Source organism: Candoia aspera, chromosome 8 (genome assembly GCF_035149785.1).
Source record: "Candoia aspera isolate rCanAsp1 chromosome 8, rCanAsp1.hap2, whole genome shotgun sequence".
Classification (NCBI taxonomy): Eukaryota; Metazoa; Chordata; class Lepidosauria; order Squamata; family Boidae; genus Candoia; species Candoia aspera.
In genome coordinates, this window is record NC_086160.1 from 68,534,035 (window position 1) to 68,552,671 (window position 18,637).

The 18,637-nt window shown below is 42.4% G+C and overlaps 1 protein-coding gene across 1 annotated transcript in view; it reads right to left on the reverse strand.

Annotated features, from left to right (window-relative positions):
- Positions 1-18,637, reverse strand: part of FRAS1 (Fraser extracellular matrix complex subunit 1) — a 175,422-nt gene that overhangs the window by 15,941 nt on the left and 140,844 nt on the right. The window contains exons 52-60 of the mRNA XM_063310434.1: positions 17,209-17,365; positions 15,276-15,476; positions 13,236-13,423; positions 9,266-9,541; positions 7,221-7,453; positions 5,477-5,637; positions 3,768-3,982; positions 1,389-1,539; positions 1,063-1,170 (exon numbers count right to left, since the gene is read on the reverse strand). Of these exons, the coding sequence (XP_063166504.1) occupies positions 1,063-1,170; positions 1,389-1,539; positions 3,768-3,982; positions 5,477-5,637; positions 7,221-7,453; positions 9,266-9,541; positions 13,236-13,423; positions 15,276-15,476; positions 17,209-17,365 (1,690 nt within the window). The remainder of the gene's footprint in view (positions 1-1,062; positions 1,171-1,388; positions 1,540-3,767; positions 3,983-5,476; positions 5,638-7,220; positions 7,454-9,265; positions 9,542-13,235; positions 13,424-15,275; positions 15,477-17,208; positions 17,366-18,637) is intronic.

An 18,637-nucleotide genomic window follows, 5' to 3' on the forward strand; every position in this document is an offset into this window, starting at 1 on the left:
GCAGGTTCACTGTAATAAGGTCCACATTTCTCTGTGTATGTAGACGGAAGAGGGAATGGCCTTGAAGAACAGAACCAAGAGCCACTGCCAAGGCAACAGTCAGATAAAAGTGGCCTGAGCCCTGGCCAAGAAATTAATGTGAGTAAATAACAAGCCCCTCCATAGTTCACACAAAGATAAAGGGAGGAAGGGGGTAAGTGCATTCAGACTTGCAAGATTCTGTTACTAAAGCTTTACAGTAAAAGTAGTACTGACCTACATGGCACTGGTTTCCTAGGTTGGTCTGCCTTCAAGGGCTGGCAGTGTATGTGTGAAACAGAGAAGGAGTTAGCACTTTGGAACAGCTTTCCCTAGTCTGGTGCCCTCCAGATGTTTAACTTTAGTTCTTCTGATCCCCAGCCAGTATGGCCAAATGAGCATAAGGACTTACTTCTGCAACGCATGACACTGGCAGTTCCCAGCATCTGTACATACTACCCCTAAACTTTAATGAGGAATGCTGTGACATTCTACCCAACCAGAATCTACATAAGAAGGGAAGAAGAATTTTCAGAATGGACCTAAGACTAGCTTCTTTCTAGTGGATTCTGCACTTACTCCAAATCCATGAGAGGTGCTACCTAACAGCCCAAGATATTCAGCCATGTTGCACCAACTTCCCATGCCTAAAAGCTTCCATGGCACTGGAAGAAGAGCAACAGTCTCAGGGCACAGCCCTGAAATTACAAGGAACACAGACCAACAGAAAAAGATGGACATACAAAAAAAAGTTGAGAGCCCTTGATCTCTGAATTTTAGCACTGCAGCAGGAAGAAGACTTCACTGTTTCTGTATGGAGAATCATAACTCTACAGTCCAATGTTCTTACTTCCAGGACTTAATCTAAGCTGATGCTAATCAGAATTTAGCTTTTGGAACATCAATGAATTCAGGATACAATTCCAGAATAGAATGCTTCCTTCCCGCTATTGAGAAATACCAACCAGGATCCACACATATCTAGGATTCCAAGGCACGTAATTTGACCTCCTTTGCTAATAGCAGAGTGCAAGGACTACTTACCTCTGAACTTGGCGTGAGTTTTGAACTCAATGACCAGCCGACCATCATCTCGGATATAGATCCTGATTATCTGCAGTTTGGCTGAAAGGACACTGTCTGTCTGTATACCTGAAGGAGAGAATGGCAACAGCTGGGCTTCCTCAACAGGGGATCATGGATTATTCATCAAATTGCCCTCCCTCGGTTGCAACACAGCTCCAGCAAAAGGCAGCCAACGAGGTCCTCAAGAAGTCACTTGGCCAAACTGAGGGCAGCTCAACATCTCAGGGGTGCTACAGCTCATCCTTTCACCCCAGGTCATGAAGAAAATAAAACTAGCTGCCTACCTGTTCTCCAGAGAACGGTGTCATAGAAGAAGGAAAACTCCATCTCTGTGTGGTGCTCAAGGGAGGCCCATCCTCTGGGTGCAGTTACATAAACGTAGGAGACATAGAGTGGGACATGGACGGTCAAGAATGACTGAGCTGAATCTCGAACCTATCATTACAGAAAGAGATTAAGTACTGTACAGTTTTTACGTATCATTCTGCATTTTTGTACAGCAGAGGGATTAATCTGGCCTGCAAGGCCCCTCCGTCCAGCCCATAAGGCCTCCTTCTCTGAAATTTAGTGTTTACTGTCTCCAGCTTCCAACTCCATAGCATTCTTTAAAACCCTTTTTTCCTCCCTTTTTAGTCCAGAAAGCATGTTGACTCACTGTGGAATTCTCCTATCCTGCCGCTCAGAAAATTTCTCTTTAGCTATACATTAATTACTTCCAAAAGTGTTTAAGAAAGTGAGACTCGTGCGAACCTTGTGCCCATATAGGCTGCATCACTGCTGTGAGCTTTATAGAAATCCCTTGACTCTCAGCTGCTAAACTCAGGGGTTGACCGCAAAAACCTCAGTTCCTGCAGTCTACTCACGAGGAGCAGCTGTCCGGAGTGCAAGTGGGCAATCTCATGATCTCTCCTTTATCCAGAAAGACTGTGCCGGCCAGAATTCACCATCCAGCCGCGAATCTCCACCACAATGCCTTCCCCACTCCTACAGGGACATCTAGTCTGTCATAGATCCTCACCTGGAAGCCAATCCCAACTCCGTAGCATCCTAAGGGACACAATGATGTCAAAACAATGACATGTGCCTTGTGGCATCATTGTGTCCTTTGTGTGATGATGTCATAGTACACATGCCATCATTTTGACATAATTACATGAAAGGCCACTTTATTTATTTATCTGTCAAATTTCTAGGCTGCCTCATTCCTTAAATGACTCTAGGAAGCTTCACAAATTGAAAAACAAAATATAAAAAGAGCAACAGTCATCCAAAGGGAACAGATAATATCTGGTGCTAATACTGTCTTACAATTTGCATGCTGACATCATGATACACATGTCATTATGTGACCCCAAATGCCCTTGCTAGTGCCAAGAAGCAGGTCACTCCTTTGGATATAGATATATAAGAGGTTAAGGTGATGGCCAGAGATTGTAAACTGCTTGGGGCCCCAGAGATAATATCAAAATCTGAATCTGTGTCTCATTCATCCAAAGTTCTTTTGACGTTTTCTTTCTCATACATATGAAGCACCGAACTATCTCTTTCCCTGTTCAGGAGAAGGAAATTTAGAAGCAATAAAAGAAAATGGAAATCTTATCATTTTATTTTATTGCTGATTAATAATAAGTATGCATGACCAGGCCTTCTTATCTTTCTCTGGTAGCAGATGATGATGATAATGATCATAATTAAGGTGCTAGGTGAAGAGGTTTTTCACAGCTATTAATATTTCAGAGAAATTTAGTTCCGTCACTCCTTGAATATCACAGAAGACTTCTTCATGCATTTTGCTGAATGCAAAAGGACTAAAACTGGAGCCAAGCTTGCAGGCTGCTGACATACCGCTATATGCCACCCTCAACAGGAAGGAAGGTCTACCTCCATTCAATTAATATAGGATCCTTCACACACATGGCAGCCCCTGATCATCCACAGACTTCTAATTGGGGGAACATGATAGTTTAGTCAGGGAAGGCCTGGTGCACACGGATTTACGTGCACCAGGCCTTCCCTGGAAGGAAGAGAGCATTTGCAGATCCCTCCCCAGTTTTAGCTTTCATAAATTTAGGAAAATCCATGAAGAGGTCTTCAGAGTTCCTTGGTTAAAGTCCGTGGTGGTGGTGGTGCAGTTCTACTCATAGTGTAATCAACGGGTCAAGTGATTTCTAAATTTTGTGCAATTCTCTCCCTGAACAGCAATCTTGCCCTGCATTTGCCATTGTTAAACAGGGCATCTCTAGCTGTAGTGAGTATAGCAGATGGCCTTGAAAGACAGAGGGAAGATCCATTGCCAAGGCCATGACCAGATAAACAAAGCTCGAGCCCAGACAGCCCCCACTCCCCGCACTTCACATGAAGATGAAAGGACTTGCAAGATTCTGTTACTATAGCTGTTCTAATTAAAGTAGCTTTAGGTCTACTTGGTGTCTGTTTCTTAGTCTGGTCTACCTTATGAGGCTGACACCAGCCCTCCTATGAAGGCTTTTCGGGGACAGAGATGGCTGCATGGACAAGAAGATGATAGGTAGTTTTAGTGTTTGCTAAGTTGCTTATATTTCTAAAATGCTGAACAATGAGAATTCTATAACCCCCCTCTAGGTTAACTTACATTTGGAACCAAGCCAGTGTCACTTCTGTGTTTCTCATACAGAAAGCATTACCTGGAAGTCTGCAGTGACCGATCCCCCACAGACATCAATTAACTCTGTCATGTCATAGTATGCGTCAAACGTCCAAATGCAGCTCTTCAGGTTCAAATGTTTGTAAAACTGGATTGTCTTTGGTTCTCTCACGCTGGGATCAAACTGATATGGCCGGTCATATCCAGGGCCCAGAATGATATTATTATAGGTCACTTCATCTAGAAATCCAGCTTCTGGGTTGGAAGCAAGGAAATGCACAGCGATTTTTCAGTAACACTTTAGCCACATCAAACCTGGAACTGCTGGAATGTATTTCAGACTTTGACAGGTCTCTAACAAATAAATAAATAGCTGCTGTTTCCAGATTCAGGTCTGTGTGATCACTGGACACACAGAATATTCTTACAGCATCTAATTTGGCAGAAAGTTGCAGGTGTTGATTGACGTCAAACCTGGGGCTGGCTGCTCTCTCTCTTTCATCACCCTTAGTCTATTACTGGGTTTACCAAGTTCCAGGCAATTAGAAAGCATATCTCACAGTCATTTAGCAATTAAAGGTGGGTAAAGCTTTAGGTCTACTTAAACCCTCTGCATGATTTATTTTAAAAAACAATGCACTCAAATGTACTGATTTCTTTGAAAGTGGGATAGAAATAAAAGTTAAAGAAAAGAGAAAGCAAAACTGATTGTCATCTCCAACCAAGTAAGAAGGTTTTAAGATTTTGAATCTGCTATGTGAGGTCTCTAGAGGCTTGCCTCGTTTTTTTTCCTGAAAGGATCCTCATCTTTAACAGTGCTAGTATGTGACTGGCAGCTAAAACATGGTCCTCTCTCTGCTGCAAACAGATACACCATTCTGCTGATGTCAATTAGGCCGCTACATTCTCATGGAATCTGGTGGTTAGGTTTTGCTTTGCTTTTTTATTTTGAGAATTTACTCAAATCCACAAAGGTCTTCATAAGAAAGATGGAAAAGAACTTGAGATTAAAAAATGCAAATGGGAGAGAAAGAAAAGCTGAGAAATTCAGGTATGACCACCAGCTATTGTTGCTACACATGGAGAATAGCATCTACTGACAGAGAAGAAGGCTTTTGTTTTCTTAAAATAAACATCAGAAACGCTCCACTGATGGTGCCATCATATCACCATTATGCCTCTTAGGCTGATTTGTTTTTGGTTCTAAAAAGGATACTTTCCCAGTTGCAAGAAGTCCTTGAACGTGTTCATCTGATGGCTAAAAAGCAATCCAGACTATTTCTTCATTTGCATCTATTTCTGGCAGCAACATGCATGGCAAGCTCTCTTTTTTATGATGTCCTCATGACATTGCCTTCATCTGATCCTCAGCCCATATTTGTGGCAATCTTAAATCACCCTTAGCTGTTCTTATATTGAAGTATTGTTTTCCTCCTTATCCCCACACAGGTTCTTCTGTATATACAACCTATTGGTGGGACCACTAGAAGGTAGGATCAGCTGTCCACTTACTAGGCACTTTAGCTTGTGGTGAATATGCCATTCTCCTCCAGACCTGGGCACTGTTTTCAAGGCCATTCTGTTTTGGGTGGTGGGAGAGTCTGTTTTTTCAAACCAAGCTTTTCCCCTCCAGGGTCAGCCCTGGCCCAGAGACCTGGATCAGCTGAACGTTACAATCTAAAAGAAGGTGAGGGGGCTTCTACAAGACCAGGTTTCTACATTGAGTTGAAGAAGTCAAGAACTTCTTACCTGAGATGCCTTTAAGGTCTCGGAGGCTGACTATATTGGAACAGACATGTTGGTGCCTGTAAATGGATTCTGACAATAGAAAATGCAGGTTGTGCAGAGGTCTGGTTGAAATCAGGGGAAGCATCCCATCCTGGTGTGGAATTTGCACCGAGATGTGGATTCTGAACAACACAGAAAGGCAGAAATAAGGAAGTTATGTTGAATAAGGTGCACACATTGAGAGAGTATAATGGTGTTTATGCATGCTGGCTGGGGGAATTCTGGGAGTTGAAGTCCATACATCTTAAAGCTGCTGAGGCTGAAAAACAACTTGAATCTATGAGCCGGTTGAATTTAAGTTTGTATCAAACCTGGTTCAGTCCCACTGAAATCACTGCACATTGTGCGATCCTCTACATAATTTGGAACAACACAGTCTTCAAGCTGCTGGTAAAAGAAATCCCACATTTAGATAAATCTTTCCATTGGACTTTTTCCCTATACATTGGGAGAAGTGGAAGAGAACTGAGGAGAAGGTGGAGAACCCTGAGCTCATTTCCAGCATAACCAGGGAAGTGGGGGAAGATTGAAAATAACATCTAAAGGGATTTTAGTGTTGCATTGTCATGATCCTTGAAAAAAAATCTAACAGACAGGTGTGTTTAATGTAACACATCAATCAAATCTTTTTTCTGACATTTGCTTCAACATTTTATCTCCCAAAATATTTTCCTTTTCCTCTCTTTTTTCTCCCCTAGAGAAGAAGACTTAATCAGCATTGCTCCACTATTGGAGTGATTGGAAATGGTAAGAAAAAAAAAGAGGAAGCTATTGGAAATTGATACGCTAGCCTTTTCATAGGTCGATCCTTCCTGCATTAATACATTTGCAGAAAAAATGTTCTCTCTCCTGTACTAAATGGTTTTCTTTTCTTTTTATTCTTCTGTGAAAATCACTTTGGCAGGAGATTCCTGAGTTTTCTCTAAAGCAAGGCTTTGATTTAAATAAAACCTTATAGTTTCTTTAGAATTCCATCTTATCTAAAGTAAAAAGGTGCTAATGGATGCAGTTTGATTTTTGGTCTTTGCCTGCTTGTGTTATGGGAACAGCTGAACAACCAGGAAGCTAGTGAGGGTGGTTGATTTAAGTGTTACAGTTAAACATGGTTCACTGCCTTTCCCCTTAACTATCTACAAGGGTTTATCCTTGACTCACAAAATAAGGAAACCTCTGACTGAGGCTTGTGTAAACTTTCAAGGAACACTGAATTATTTATCTCCTAACAGCTTCCAACTGTAAACCAGGGTTTATTCTTAGCTTATGATTCTAGCTTGTTAGAGAAAAATCTAAGTAGGATCTTGGTCTAAATAAAATGCTAAAGGAACCACAGACAGAGGCTTCCCTTAACCCTGTTAGTCTGCTGCCTTTGGCAGAAAAAGTTATGCAGGATAATGGAGCTAAATTAACCAACTGTTTTTTTTTAAAATCCCTCCTTTATTATTTTTATAAATAACTCAAGGCAGGGAACATACCTAATACTCCTTCCTCCTCCTATTTTCTCCACAACAACCACCCTGTGAGGTGGGTTGGGCTGAGAGAGAGGGACTGGCCCAAGGTCACCCAGCTAGCTTTCATGCCTAAGGCAGGACTAGAACTCACTGTCTCCTGGTTTCTAGCCTGGAGGCTTAACCACTGCACCAGACTGATTGTTCATTGAAAAGGCAGACCGCTCAAGAACGGGAGCTCTGCATCTCTTGCTTTTTACCTGTTGGGGTGTTCCTTATGCTTTACATCCAGATACTTCAGAGTGGCGATGAAAGACTGAGCCTGGAATCCTCGCACGGTACCAGCCACCACAGGGGTATGGCAGATGGCACTGTCTGTCCCAATGGTGACTATATTACTCCGTAGGGGAGTGCCCACGTGGCCGACTTTATCCACAGCTTTGGTCACGCAGCGGATGTGGAATCGCCGGCTGAAGTAAATGCTGTCCAGCACCTGGGAGGGGGAAGGAAAGGAGAGAGGGGGAGGAAGACGGAGGATACTGAGTGTGTCTGAACACCGGAGTCACGCAAAAGCTCTCACAATTGTTTCCTGTCATGATTATCGTATATTGCCTTTTTGTTTGCTGACATTTAAGGAAACTTACCAATGTCATCCTTATGTCAGAAACAAAAATAATCCAAGTACAGCAAGTCCCTGGTTGAAGAACATCCCAGTTTACAGACGACTCCTAGTTGAGAACGGACTGCCATAAAGACTATTATATTATATTATATTATATTATATTATATTATATTATATTATATTATATTATATTATATTATATTATATTTATTTATTTTTATCCCGCCTTTATTATTTTTATAAATAGCTCAAGGTGGCGAACATACCTAATACTCCTTCCTCCTCCTGTTTTCCCCACAACAACAACCCTGTGAGGTGAGCTGGGCTGAGAGAGAGAGTGACTGGCCCAAGGTCACCCAGCCGGCTTTCAAGCCTTTCAAGTTAGGTACAATGTTTCAGGTTAAATACACACTACTACTTTGTGCATTATTATGTTTAATATGTCTTAGTGTATTTGGAAGTGTTTCTTGAGTGTTTTATATGCATAGAAAGGTAAAATATATACTATATACTAAGACAAATATTTGACTAACTGATGCTAAATAACTGTTCTGACTTTCATTCAAATTTGACGTAAGGACAGACTTAGGAATGGAAGTCGTTCTTAAACTGGGGACCTGGTATATACATATTTAAATGGAGCACTTTCTTTTTCCACTATCTGACAGACTCCATTTTCTCTTCCTTCTTTCTCTCCCAAGAAACAGGCTGCAGGGAAGAGATGGTTGAGGTCCAATCCGATTTCTTGCAGGCAACTTTCAAGAAGAGGCTGAGGCTATAAGACCCATGGATCTGAGGCCTTGATAACACATGGTCCTGACTAATTTGCCCGGCTCCCTTGGATTTGGCAGTGAAACTGCACACCTGAAATGGCAGGTGAACCCACTCCTTCCTTGCAGACCCACAACGCTTGAAACTTTAAAGGTATGTGTGGTCCAGCAGCTGCATAAGGAAAATGTGGCCATGACTCTCCATCTTCAGGGATGGGACCATTGTTTGGATACTCCAACATAAACAAATCAAATAGGAACTTATGCAGGAGAGTAAACTAACTGTATTTCTACAAAGAGCAAGTCGCATAATATTTTTATTTATTTTTCAAATTTCTATCACCTCCCATCTCCCCCCAAAAAGGGGGACTCTAATACGAGGACTACCTGCAGATCTGGCAGGACTTGCTATTTTTTTTCATATAACCTTGTAATTGGGCACAGACAATTTTAAGTGTACAGGAAGGCAGACCCTGCCCAGGACAGACTACAGGATAAAATTCAACAGAAGGAAAACAACAGAAGGGGGAAGTGGCAAAACAGAAGCACAGGAAGGAAGTGGCAAATACCATAAAGAGCTGGCAGGGGGAGGGGGAGTAGCAAAACTGACAAAGAATTTGCGATTAGTTCAATTATGTGCCGTTAGGATTACTGATGAGAAAGAGAATGAACTGAAGTTGGTGCCAGGGAGAATGCAGAATTTCATTCATTTCTCGATGTTTAGCTACTCCGACACCCTAGTTCACCATGCAGTTCATAATGTATTTAAGAGACAGCATTTTAAACATGCAGGGTGTCACCATCACCTGTTTCCTAAAGGAGTTCAGTCTAGCAAAACCCATATGCCTCCCCCACCACCCGCCCAACCATGATTCTGCTTACGGTGTGGCTCAGCTCGATTCTCTACACATACCATGTGATTGACGCTGGTGAATGGGGTGTTGTCAGTAATTGTTTCGAAAGGGGATCTGGCTCCGTTTCCATCAGTGGGAGTAGCCACTTCCCAGCTGAACTGTATGGAGGACTGGTTGATCCCAGCCTCGTTGCAGCGCTCCTTCATAACTGAGTACTTGGGGAAGTGAGAATCGCAAGGGGTAATGCAGACCAGAGGGTAGCCTGGGGATGGCGACTTCTTAGCACCTGTTTTGGTTTCTTCTTCAACGTGGTCATACTCAGACAGCGTAACCACCTGTAGGGACACAGTAGGAAAGCTAGAATTCTGTAAGAGGGTTTTAGCTCTACTTCTTCTGCTTGTAAAACGTGATCATCTTTTCTAGGACGATACAAGACTGCATAGCTTAAAGAAAGGCATTACAGCATAAGAACTTGAGAACAGCCCTGTTCCATCAGGCCAGAAGCCCGTCTAGTCCAGCATTCTGCACCACACAACGGCCAACCAGGTGTATTTGGGACACTCACAAGCCTGGACTGGAGGGCAAAAGTCCTTGACCACTGTCACCTTCTGTCAGCCCTCCCAGGTAAGCCAGACAGGAAACACGACCAGGTGAGCTACGTCTACTTTGTTGTTAGGCTACATTAACAGAATCTTAAACGTCTGAAAGTACAAATCTCCCACCATCCCTTTTACCACCTGCCAAATTAGGGCGGATCCTTTCTAAGTTTCTTTCTCTGGCCATTACTCAGTTACAGGCTTCTCCCCCTTTTATCTGATCGTTCCCTAGGCAGCATCGCTTCCCCTGTCTTCCAAGGTCATTCTCACATTCCATTACCCTTTCCAGCAAAGAGTTTTCCAGTCATGCTTCCTACGATCCAGGAGGCATAACCATCATCAATATTAGTAGCCATTGATAGCTTGATCCTCTGTCAGACCACCCAGTCTCTTTTAAGGCCACACACATTGTCTGCCACTATTACAACTACAGGTGCTGAATTCCTCACTGTAATCAACCATTATGTGAAAAAGTATTTCCTTTTGTTGGTCCTGAATCTCCCTGCATTTAGTTTCAGTGGACCTTGAGTTTTAACTGTGTGAGAAGAAAGTACAAGAGCTGGCTTGCAGCTAAACCTCAAAAAAACCAAGATTATGGCAACCAGCTTGATTGATAACTGGCAAATAGAGGGAGAAAATGTAGAGGCAGTGAAAGACTTTGTATTTCTGGGTGCGAAGATTACTGCAGATGCTGACTGCAGTCAGGAAATCAGAAGATGTTTAATCCTTGGGAGGAGAGCAATGACAAATCTCGATGAAATAGTTAAGAGCAGAGACATCACACTGACAACAAAGGTCCGCATAGTTAAAACAATGGTGTTCCCCGTAGTAACATATGGCTGCAAGAGCTGGACCATAAGGAAGGATGAGCAAAGACAGATGCTTTGGAAGTGTGGTGTTGGAGGAAAATTCTGAGAGTGCCTTGGACTGCAAGAAGATCAAACCAGTCCATCCTCCAGGAAATAAAGCCAGACTGCTCGCTTGAGGGAATGGTATTAAAGGCAAAACTGAAATACTTTGGCCACATAATGAGAAGACAGGACACCCTGGAGAAGATGCTGATGCTAGGGAGAGTGGAGGGCAAAAGGAAGAGGGGCCGACCAAGGGCAAGGTGGATGGATGATATTCTAGAGGTGACGGACTCGTCCCTGGGGGAGCTGGGGGTGTTGACAACCGACAGGAAGCTCTGGCATGGGCTGGTCCATGAAGTCACGAAGAGTCGGAAACGACTGAACGAATAAACAACAAACAGAGAGAGTAAGACTTTTCTTACTAAGGATATTAGCATTTCTATTTTCATTTCCCTTCCTAACAATCTCAGGTACATAATTGGCCTTTTTTTACAACAGCTGCACACTGGGTTGATGCTGTCATTGAGACCTCCACCATGACTCCAAGATTCCTTTCCTGATCGAGAGAGATCTTGAAAGAATCGCTAGGATACTGCACTGAGCAAGGGGGGTAGGATTGATGGCGTCTGTGTACACTTCCAATTCTACAATGCTATGATTTACCAGTTCAGATCCCAATAGCATCAGTGCAGCAGAATCTGAATATGAACGTTCTTGTTGTCTATTAAAGCATTTGTTTTCTTTTTCTGATTTTGGATAGATTTTGTTTGATTGTTTGTTTAGCCTGCTTCTTAGTAGGAAATCATTCAAACAAACTTGGTGAAAAAGCCACTTGGTTGGAAAGATCCACAAATTCTCACAATGGAAGAATGGATGGTTAAGCTAATGGAACTGGCACAGACAGCTAAGTGGACAGCACTGATAAGAGAAAATACTGTGACTGGATTTATTTCTATTTAGAAACCGCTTTTGGATTATTTGCTTGTATCTGAAAAAAACAAAGTTTTGATTTTGGGTTCTGCTGATTGAATGGTTTGATTTTATAGACATAGCGTTACTAAAAGTTTAACCAATCGTAAGAGATTACATTTGTATAATATGCCTTTATATCTGTGTTGGAGAAGGTTGGAAGTCACTTTCTATATTTTCTATCTATTTCTGCACTTTTATAGTTTTGCTTTTTTCTTTGGTTCTGTACTCCATCTTTTCTGTCCTCTACATTTTGTATTTTACTTATACTTTGAAAATCAATAAAGCTTTTTTAAAAGAAAAAAAGAAAAAGCCCCTTGGAGAACGGTAGGCACAAAAACAGGAAAGGGGCTTGAAAAATGTTTACTGGTAGCCCAACAGATTCAGGATGAAATTCTTTGTCAAGGTCACTAAGAAGCTTTTCAGTTTAATCAGCTCATTAATCCTACTAATTACTCCTCTTTAGAGTGCAGAACTAATCAGTCCTCTAGAGTCACTTTGAAGTCCATCTCTGGTGTGGAGTTCAGCAACTAGTACCCCAGGGCTAAATCCAGCCCACTAAGGAATGCCAGTTACCAAAGAGTTGAGAGATCCATGTGGAGGAATGATGGTGATGGCAGTGGGGCCCAACAACAGCCCATTATTAAATCTGGCCTATAACCTCCATCCAAACACAACCATTCGCTGAAAGTGGTGACTGAGCATGGCTACATTGGCAGTACCTTCAATATAGCTAGAGGCCACAGAGATTTAGGTCACTCCATTAAAAAAGTACATAAAAATCAACCCGTTCTTCCCACTTCAGGCCAGACTTCCACAATACTGTTTTTATATCTCTGTGGATGCTTCAAAATGTGGAACTGACCACAGGCTTTCCACAGAATAGTAATTCACACAACTCAGTTCACACATTTTAGCTTGGATCAATACAGGCAGAAGACAGACAGTACAGAGCCTGGAGCCTACTTAAAGGCGGGGGAGGGGAGGGACTATGCAGATGTTGAAGAACTACAATTCCCAGCATTCTACACCATGCTGTCTGGCACTTCAGAAGAATTGTGGTTCAGTAATACTGAAAGCCACATGTTCTCACTCCAGATTTAAGGTTTTAGAGGAGATGAATTCAGGTAATTCTAAATTGTCTCTGTGTAAAACAGACAGAATCAAACTTCCTAACACAAGGACAAAGTCCTAGTTACCAGCCCATTCCCTGCTCTAGTGGTTCTTTATTTACAGAGGTTTTCTTGATTTACAGAACAAAAATTATGCCAGCACTTCACAAACTGCTGGCTGAAGTCCTTTTTATCATCTGTATGACATGCCAGATTTTTTTTTTGGTGCCTCCAAGTCAATCTTGACTCCTGGCAACTGCCTGGACAAGTCCCTGCAGTTTTTTGGCAAGGATTTTCAGAAGTGGTTTGCCATTGCCTCCTTTCTAGGGCTAAGAGAGAGGGACTGGCCCAAAGTCACCCAGCTGGTTTTGTGCCTAAGGTGGGACTAGAACTCATGGTCTCCCGGTTTCTAGCCTGGTGCCTTATTGCCAGATTTAGGCCACTCCATAAAAGAGCACATAAAAATCAACCCTTAGTTGATCATTCAGTTCATGTTCTTACAACAGGAGGGGCTGGTAAAATGAGGCTTCCAGCTGCTTCCTGATCCAAAATGGTAACTATTGTGGTCGTGAGGTCCCCCAAAACAGCTTCAATGGGATCATCTGGACCCAAGACCAGAGAAAAGGATTCGTGCCACTCCCGGTCTTCATTGGACATGATCTCCACCTTAAAGAAAACGTGGTCCACACCTGCAGGAAAGGACATGAATCTAAGCAAGTTATCATTCAACAGGAACTTAAATGCATCCATAACGCAATGTTAAAGCCATTCCCACTAAAACTTTCTTCGTTAATTTGGTATTCTCCAGATGAATTCCCAGCTGGCTAGGAATTCAAGATCCTGGAGTCCCAACACATCTGGAGATGCCTAGTTGGGGAAGGCTGCACTAACCCATTGTGATAAAAGCAAGCACAATTTTATCTCAACCTAACCATTTTTCTTTTTTTAATACATCATACTACCTGATTGATTGATTGCTTGGCAGGTTTACTAACTGATGCCATGCAAGGATTAATGATGCCTGTCTGGCTTTCATAAAAATCTATGATCCAAATATACTGCTGGTATTCCTGCTTGCAGGCACAACTCCTTTGGTTCTTCACAATAAGCACAGAGTTGTTGATCTTGCTGGATTTTGTGTAGGACTTAACAGGATTGTGATGGACAGGTGGTTCAGAAAAAGAGTTGGCAAAACTTGTTCCTGAAGAAAAAGCACAGGAGAACTGGAGTTGTGGGTGACAGGGAGGCTGGCAGGAGAGAGGTTCCCTGCCATGAGGAAGGGAACCAATGAACTAAGGAACAGAGGTGACAAGGGGACTGCGTGGGTAAATGATGAGCTGTAGAGCAGATGTCCACTCTATTAACTGCAGGAATTCATCCAGACTTCCTTTAATGAGTTTTAGTGCCAAGAATTAGGAGACAGAATACAGAATCTTGAACCCTCCAGTCCTCTTTTATTGTGAAGACATTAATGCAGGGTCTCTGCAAAGGTTTTGAATCTCCTTTTTCCCAGGCTGTTTCAAGACGGGCTAAGGATCCATATCTTTAATAAATCAGTAATGACCTCTCCCATCTGCTGATTGTTTCCGCCTTCTTTCTTAGCCTCCACACAATCTCTCACAACAGAGGAGGATCGTGGAGATCCAAAAGATTAGGAGAAAACACAGCACAGATAACTTTTTTCCAATCTGGTATATTCCAGATAGGTTGGAACTCCAACTTCCAGCTAGCACAAAGACAAGTGGACAAATCAAGCAGTTGCAATCACAATTTCCAGTGTGACCAAAGGAAGGCATAAAAGCTACTGGAGGGCTGGGGGGAAGACTGGGCTTTTGGGGGAGAGTTTTATTTTTTTCTAGGGATCAGAGCTGTTTTCTTTGCGGGGAGCTGTTCAGCTTTAAAGGAAGACTTACACACTTTTTGAAACATACCCCTATTTTTCTCACCAAAATTAAGCAATGTGATTTCAGGTTGTTGGGGGGCACAAAAGATGAGTTTGAATTTTGCAGGCAACTATTAGGGTCCCCATCTGAGTCCTACAAGAACTATGGGCTTGTTCTAGTTGCAGTGAAGACTTAGTGAAGTCCCACAGATTTCACTAAGAGAGAGGCCAGCGTCCTATTCACTTTTTCATTGAAATGAATGGGAATTCACTACACTTCACTTCTGTTCTTTGCTCAAATGCATTCTGCAGGGATTTGAGGGAAGAACTAGAAAGCCAGCATTTGGACCAAGGAAGCAGATGGGGAAGATTTAGAGGCAGCAAGATTGCTAAGGTCTTAAGGGGCATGGAGAAGGATTAGCTTCATGTATTGGTACAAAGCAATCAGCTAAATCTTTGTGCCTTTGCTTAAAGGGCACATTGATCTTTATTTCTCTTTTTTGACTCAGCTTGCTTTTTGCATATGAATCTCTACAGATCCACCAGAGGGCACATGCGATAAACACAAGAAGGAACCCAACTTCTTTGTGCCTGAAAAGGGTCTCCATTATTATCAATCCAAGAAAGGGTCCAATTCATTCTATCCATTTTTTTTTTACCCGGGCTAAACTTGAGGACTCGACTCTTTGGATAATAATCAATTCCAGACTGAGCTGAACCATCACGGGTGCTGCAGCGAACTTTTGAGGTCCTGTTTTGATCTCCTCTCCGGATCACCTTGACATTTAAGAAACCAATGTCTTCTGGTCCAGGAGGTTCACGGACTTGGTACGCAGCATCTTCAAACTCAATGGTGGGAGCTGGAATTATGGAGCAAGCAGGAGAAAAAGCTCTGTGTCACTACCTTTGTCAGTTTTCAGCCATGAAGAACATTTTAACTTAACTTGCACTGCAACAAGATTGTGTCTGCTATAGGTAAAGGGTAAAGGTTTCCCTTGACATTAAGTCCAGCCGTGTCCGACTCTAGGGGGCGGTGCTCATCTCCATTTCAAAGCTGAAGAGCCGGCATTTGTCTGTAGACACTTCCGTGGTCATGTGGCTGGCATGACTAAGCGGAACGCCATTACCTGCCTGCTGAAGCGGCACCTATTGATCTACTCACATTTGCATGTTTTCGAACTGCTAGGTTGGCAGGAGCTGGGACCAGCAACGGGAGCTCACCCCATCACGCGGATTCGAACCGCCGACCTTCCGATCGGCAAGCTCAGCAGCTCAGCAGTTTAACCCGCAGCGCCCCGTGTCTGCTATAGCTCAGACTTATTTCGTTTTTTAGTGCCAATTATTAATGCCAGGAAATGAAGTAGTTGTCTAAACTTTTGAGAGTACTTGCTTCAGCAGAAATATTTAAAGACTGTACTAAAATTTAACAGATTCTGCCAAGTAAAGACAAGTTTATCGACAGTTCCTTTTCCTGACTTTTTTGTACTCAAAGTGGCTCAAGGCTGAAGACCACTGGAGGTGTTTCAAAAATAAACAGTTAAGCATGGACATGACAGAGACTAACACAGGTATGGAGAAAGTGAGCTGAGCAATTGCACTGAATGATGAAGATTCAAGACAGGTGAAAAAAGGTTGTTCTTCATGTAATGTAACAACAATCCATTCAGTTATGGAATTTGATTCCATGAGATGATGTGATGCCTGCCTGTACTGACTTCAAAAGGCACTTAGACAAAGGATAAGGCATCAACAGATATGGGACATGACTGGATATGATAGCTAAACAGATGTCCATATTCAACTGACTTCTCAATATCATCTAGACGTCATGTTACTTTGAAGCAACAAGAATGGCTGTTGCATACCAACTCTGTTTTTCAACTCATCTGCCTGTGCATTGCTAAAGCAGAGTAGGGTGGTATAAGGCGTGGGATTCAAAGGGAAAAAGGTACTTCAGGGCATATGTGTGGCACCTGACTGCACCTCCGGAAACCAAACCCATCTTTTCCTAGGAACTTCTACGGCTGTTGTAGAGGGCAACTGTGAAATTATGGGAAAAGACACAGCTGGTTTAAGGAACTGCAGTTGGTACTGCATGTACATTTCCCATGTGCCCAGGAGAGTCTTTCTGCTTTTCCTCAAAAGCACAGCTCAGCCCTAGAATGGAATGCTAGATTCAAATCATCCTTAATTTCATCCAGTAAGGTTCTTTTTATGCTCTTTTATTACCAATCTTCAACTGGTGTGTTGAAGACCACACTTTGCTAGCTGATAACCTGAGTCTAAAAGCAGGTCTACAATGGAGAAAGAAGCCTTGCTTGAAAGTCTATGAAGTCTGAGATAAGGAAAAAAAAATCTAAGATTGCTTCTGGGCACTTGCAAATCAGCAAATCCACAACAGATACATGCAAGGCCCTAATCAGAACATCATGAGGAGAGACGAAATTTTAAAAGATAAAGGGCAAGTTAAAAGTGAGTACTGTGTTGGACTTCAAAATAAGTACCAGATCTGGATGTGTAGAAGACAACCAACTAATCAACCAATTGTAATAAAACTCAGATGAGTTTTGAGTACAAGCCCATCCCTCTTACCATCTTCATCGTTGGAGATTACTACAGTAGCCATATTACTTTTTCCAACTGTAGCCCCACTCCAGTGGTTTCCTTGGGGTTCACTCAGATATATCCAGAATTTCTCCTCCGGTTCAAAGGCAGAGTCATCATTAATAATGATAGTGCAGTTCTTTACCTAAAGTCAAGGATATCACCAGCTAAGGACTTGGGAGGCAACCTGCATAATTCATTTATAAACCTAGGCTTATATCCAATTAAATGTTCAAGACATCTCACAATAAGAGTAATAAAAGACAAATCAATAATAATGGCTAAGAAATAAAATGAAAAATACGATTTCAAACCAAGGCTATGAGAAGGAACTATCCGGCGGACTTCTCAGAGCTCTGGAAGCTACCAGAGGTCAGGAAATGGCTTCCTTTAGGCAGGGAATTCCAGAACCTAGATATGACCATGAAAAAGCCTTATCTTATGTCCCAATCAGATGTACATCAGATGCTGGCAGCACCAGAAAGGATTATCTTTGCCAAAACTAGCCGGATCATCCCTTTTAATTAGACCATAAATACCTCAGTAGCGGAAGTACAGGCTCTGTAGCTTTGCTTTTAATTTAGCCATTCAACTGTAATTGAAAGAGGAGAGCAGATTAATCATGCCTGAGCTTAGTACTCATTGAGGCCCTGTTTTAACTGCATTAAATTATGTTATTCTCCTGTTAAATGATCACAAGTCCATGATGGAACGGTAATGGGAAGGTGATGAACAGGAGCAGCAAGACCCATTTTCTCACTACGACTTTTAGTCAGTCGCTCACAGCCCAAGCCACCCCACAGAATAGTTGCAGTGGGGGGGAAAAGGAGGGAGGAGTGCAGCACACATTACGATGAGCTCCTGGAGGAAATTAACTCACAAACAAAATATGAACACGGTATGAAGGAACCACCATTTTAAGAGGAGAATAAGAGTTAGAGATTAGACTGCAGTAATTTCTAAGGAGGTGTTAAACAGAAAAGCAAAGAAGAAGCATTATTTAACCTAGATCAAGCTAAGCAACTTCTTCTTAGACCATGGCTAGGCCAAAGTTCAGTGATACAATGACTAAAATCTGCAGCAGGGGTTCCTTTCATTTTGAGGTGGTAAACCATAAGCCCTAAAACATACTTCACAGGATAAAAATGCAAAGAAATATTCCAACCATCTCCCCCACACCCAAGGGAAATCACCCCCAGCTCTGCCAATGTACATGACACAGCCCTGCTTATCTTCTCTCATAGCCTCACCCGTTGTGCCCTCAGCCCCCAGTCCACCTGTCTTAGACCAAGACGATAAAATGCTGCTTTTTGGTTGAGGGTCCAGTTTCTTCAGGACAACTGGGTCATGGCCCAGATGCTGGCAGAGTCTTTCCATTTCATCTGTTTCTCCACCCAGAAAAAAAAACCACAAGTTT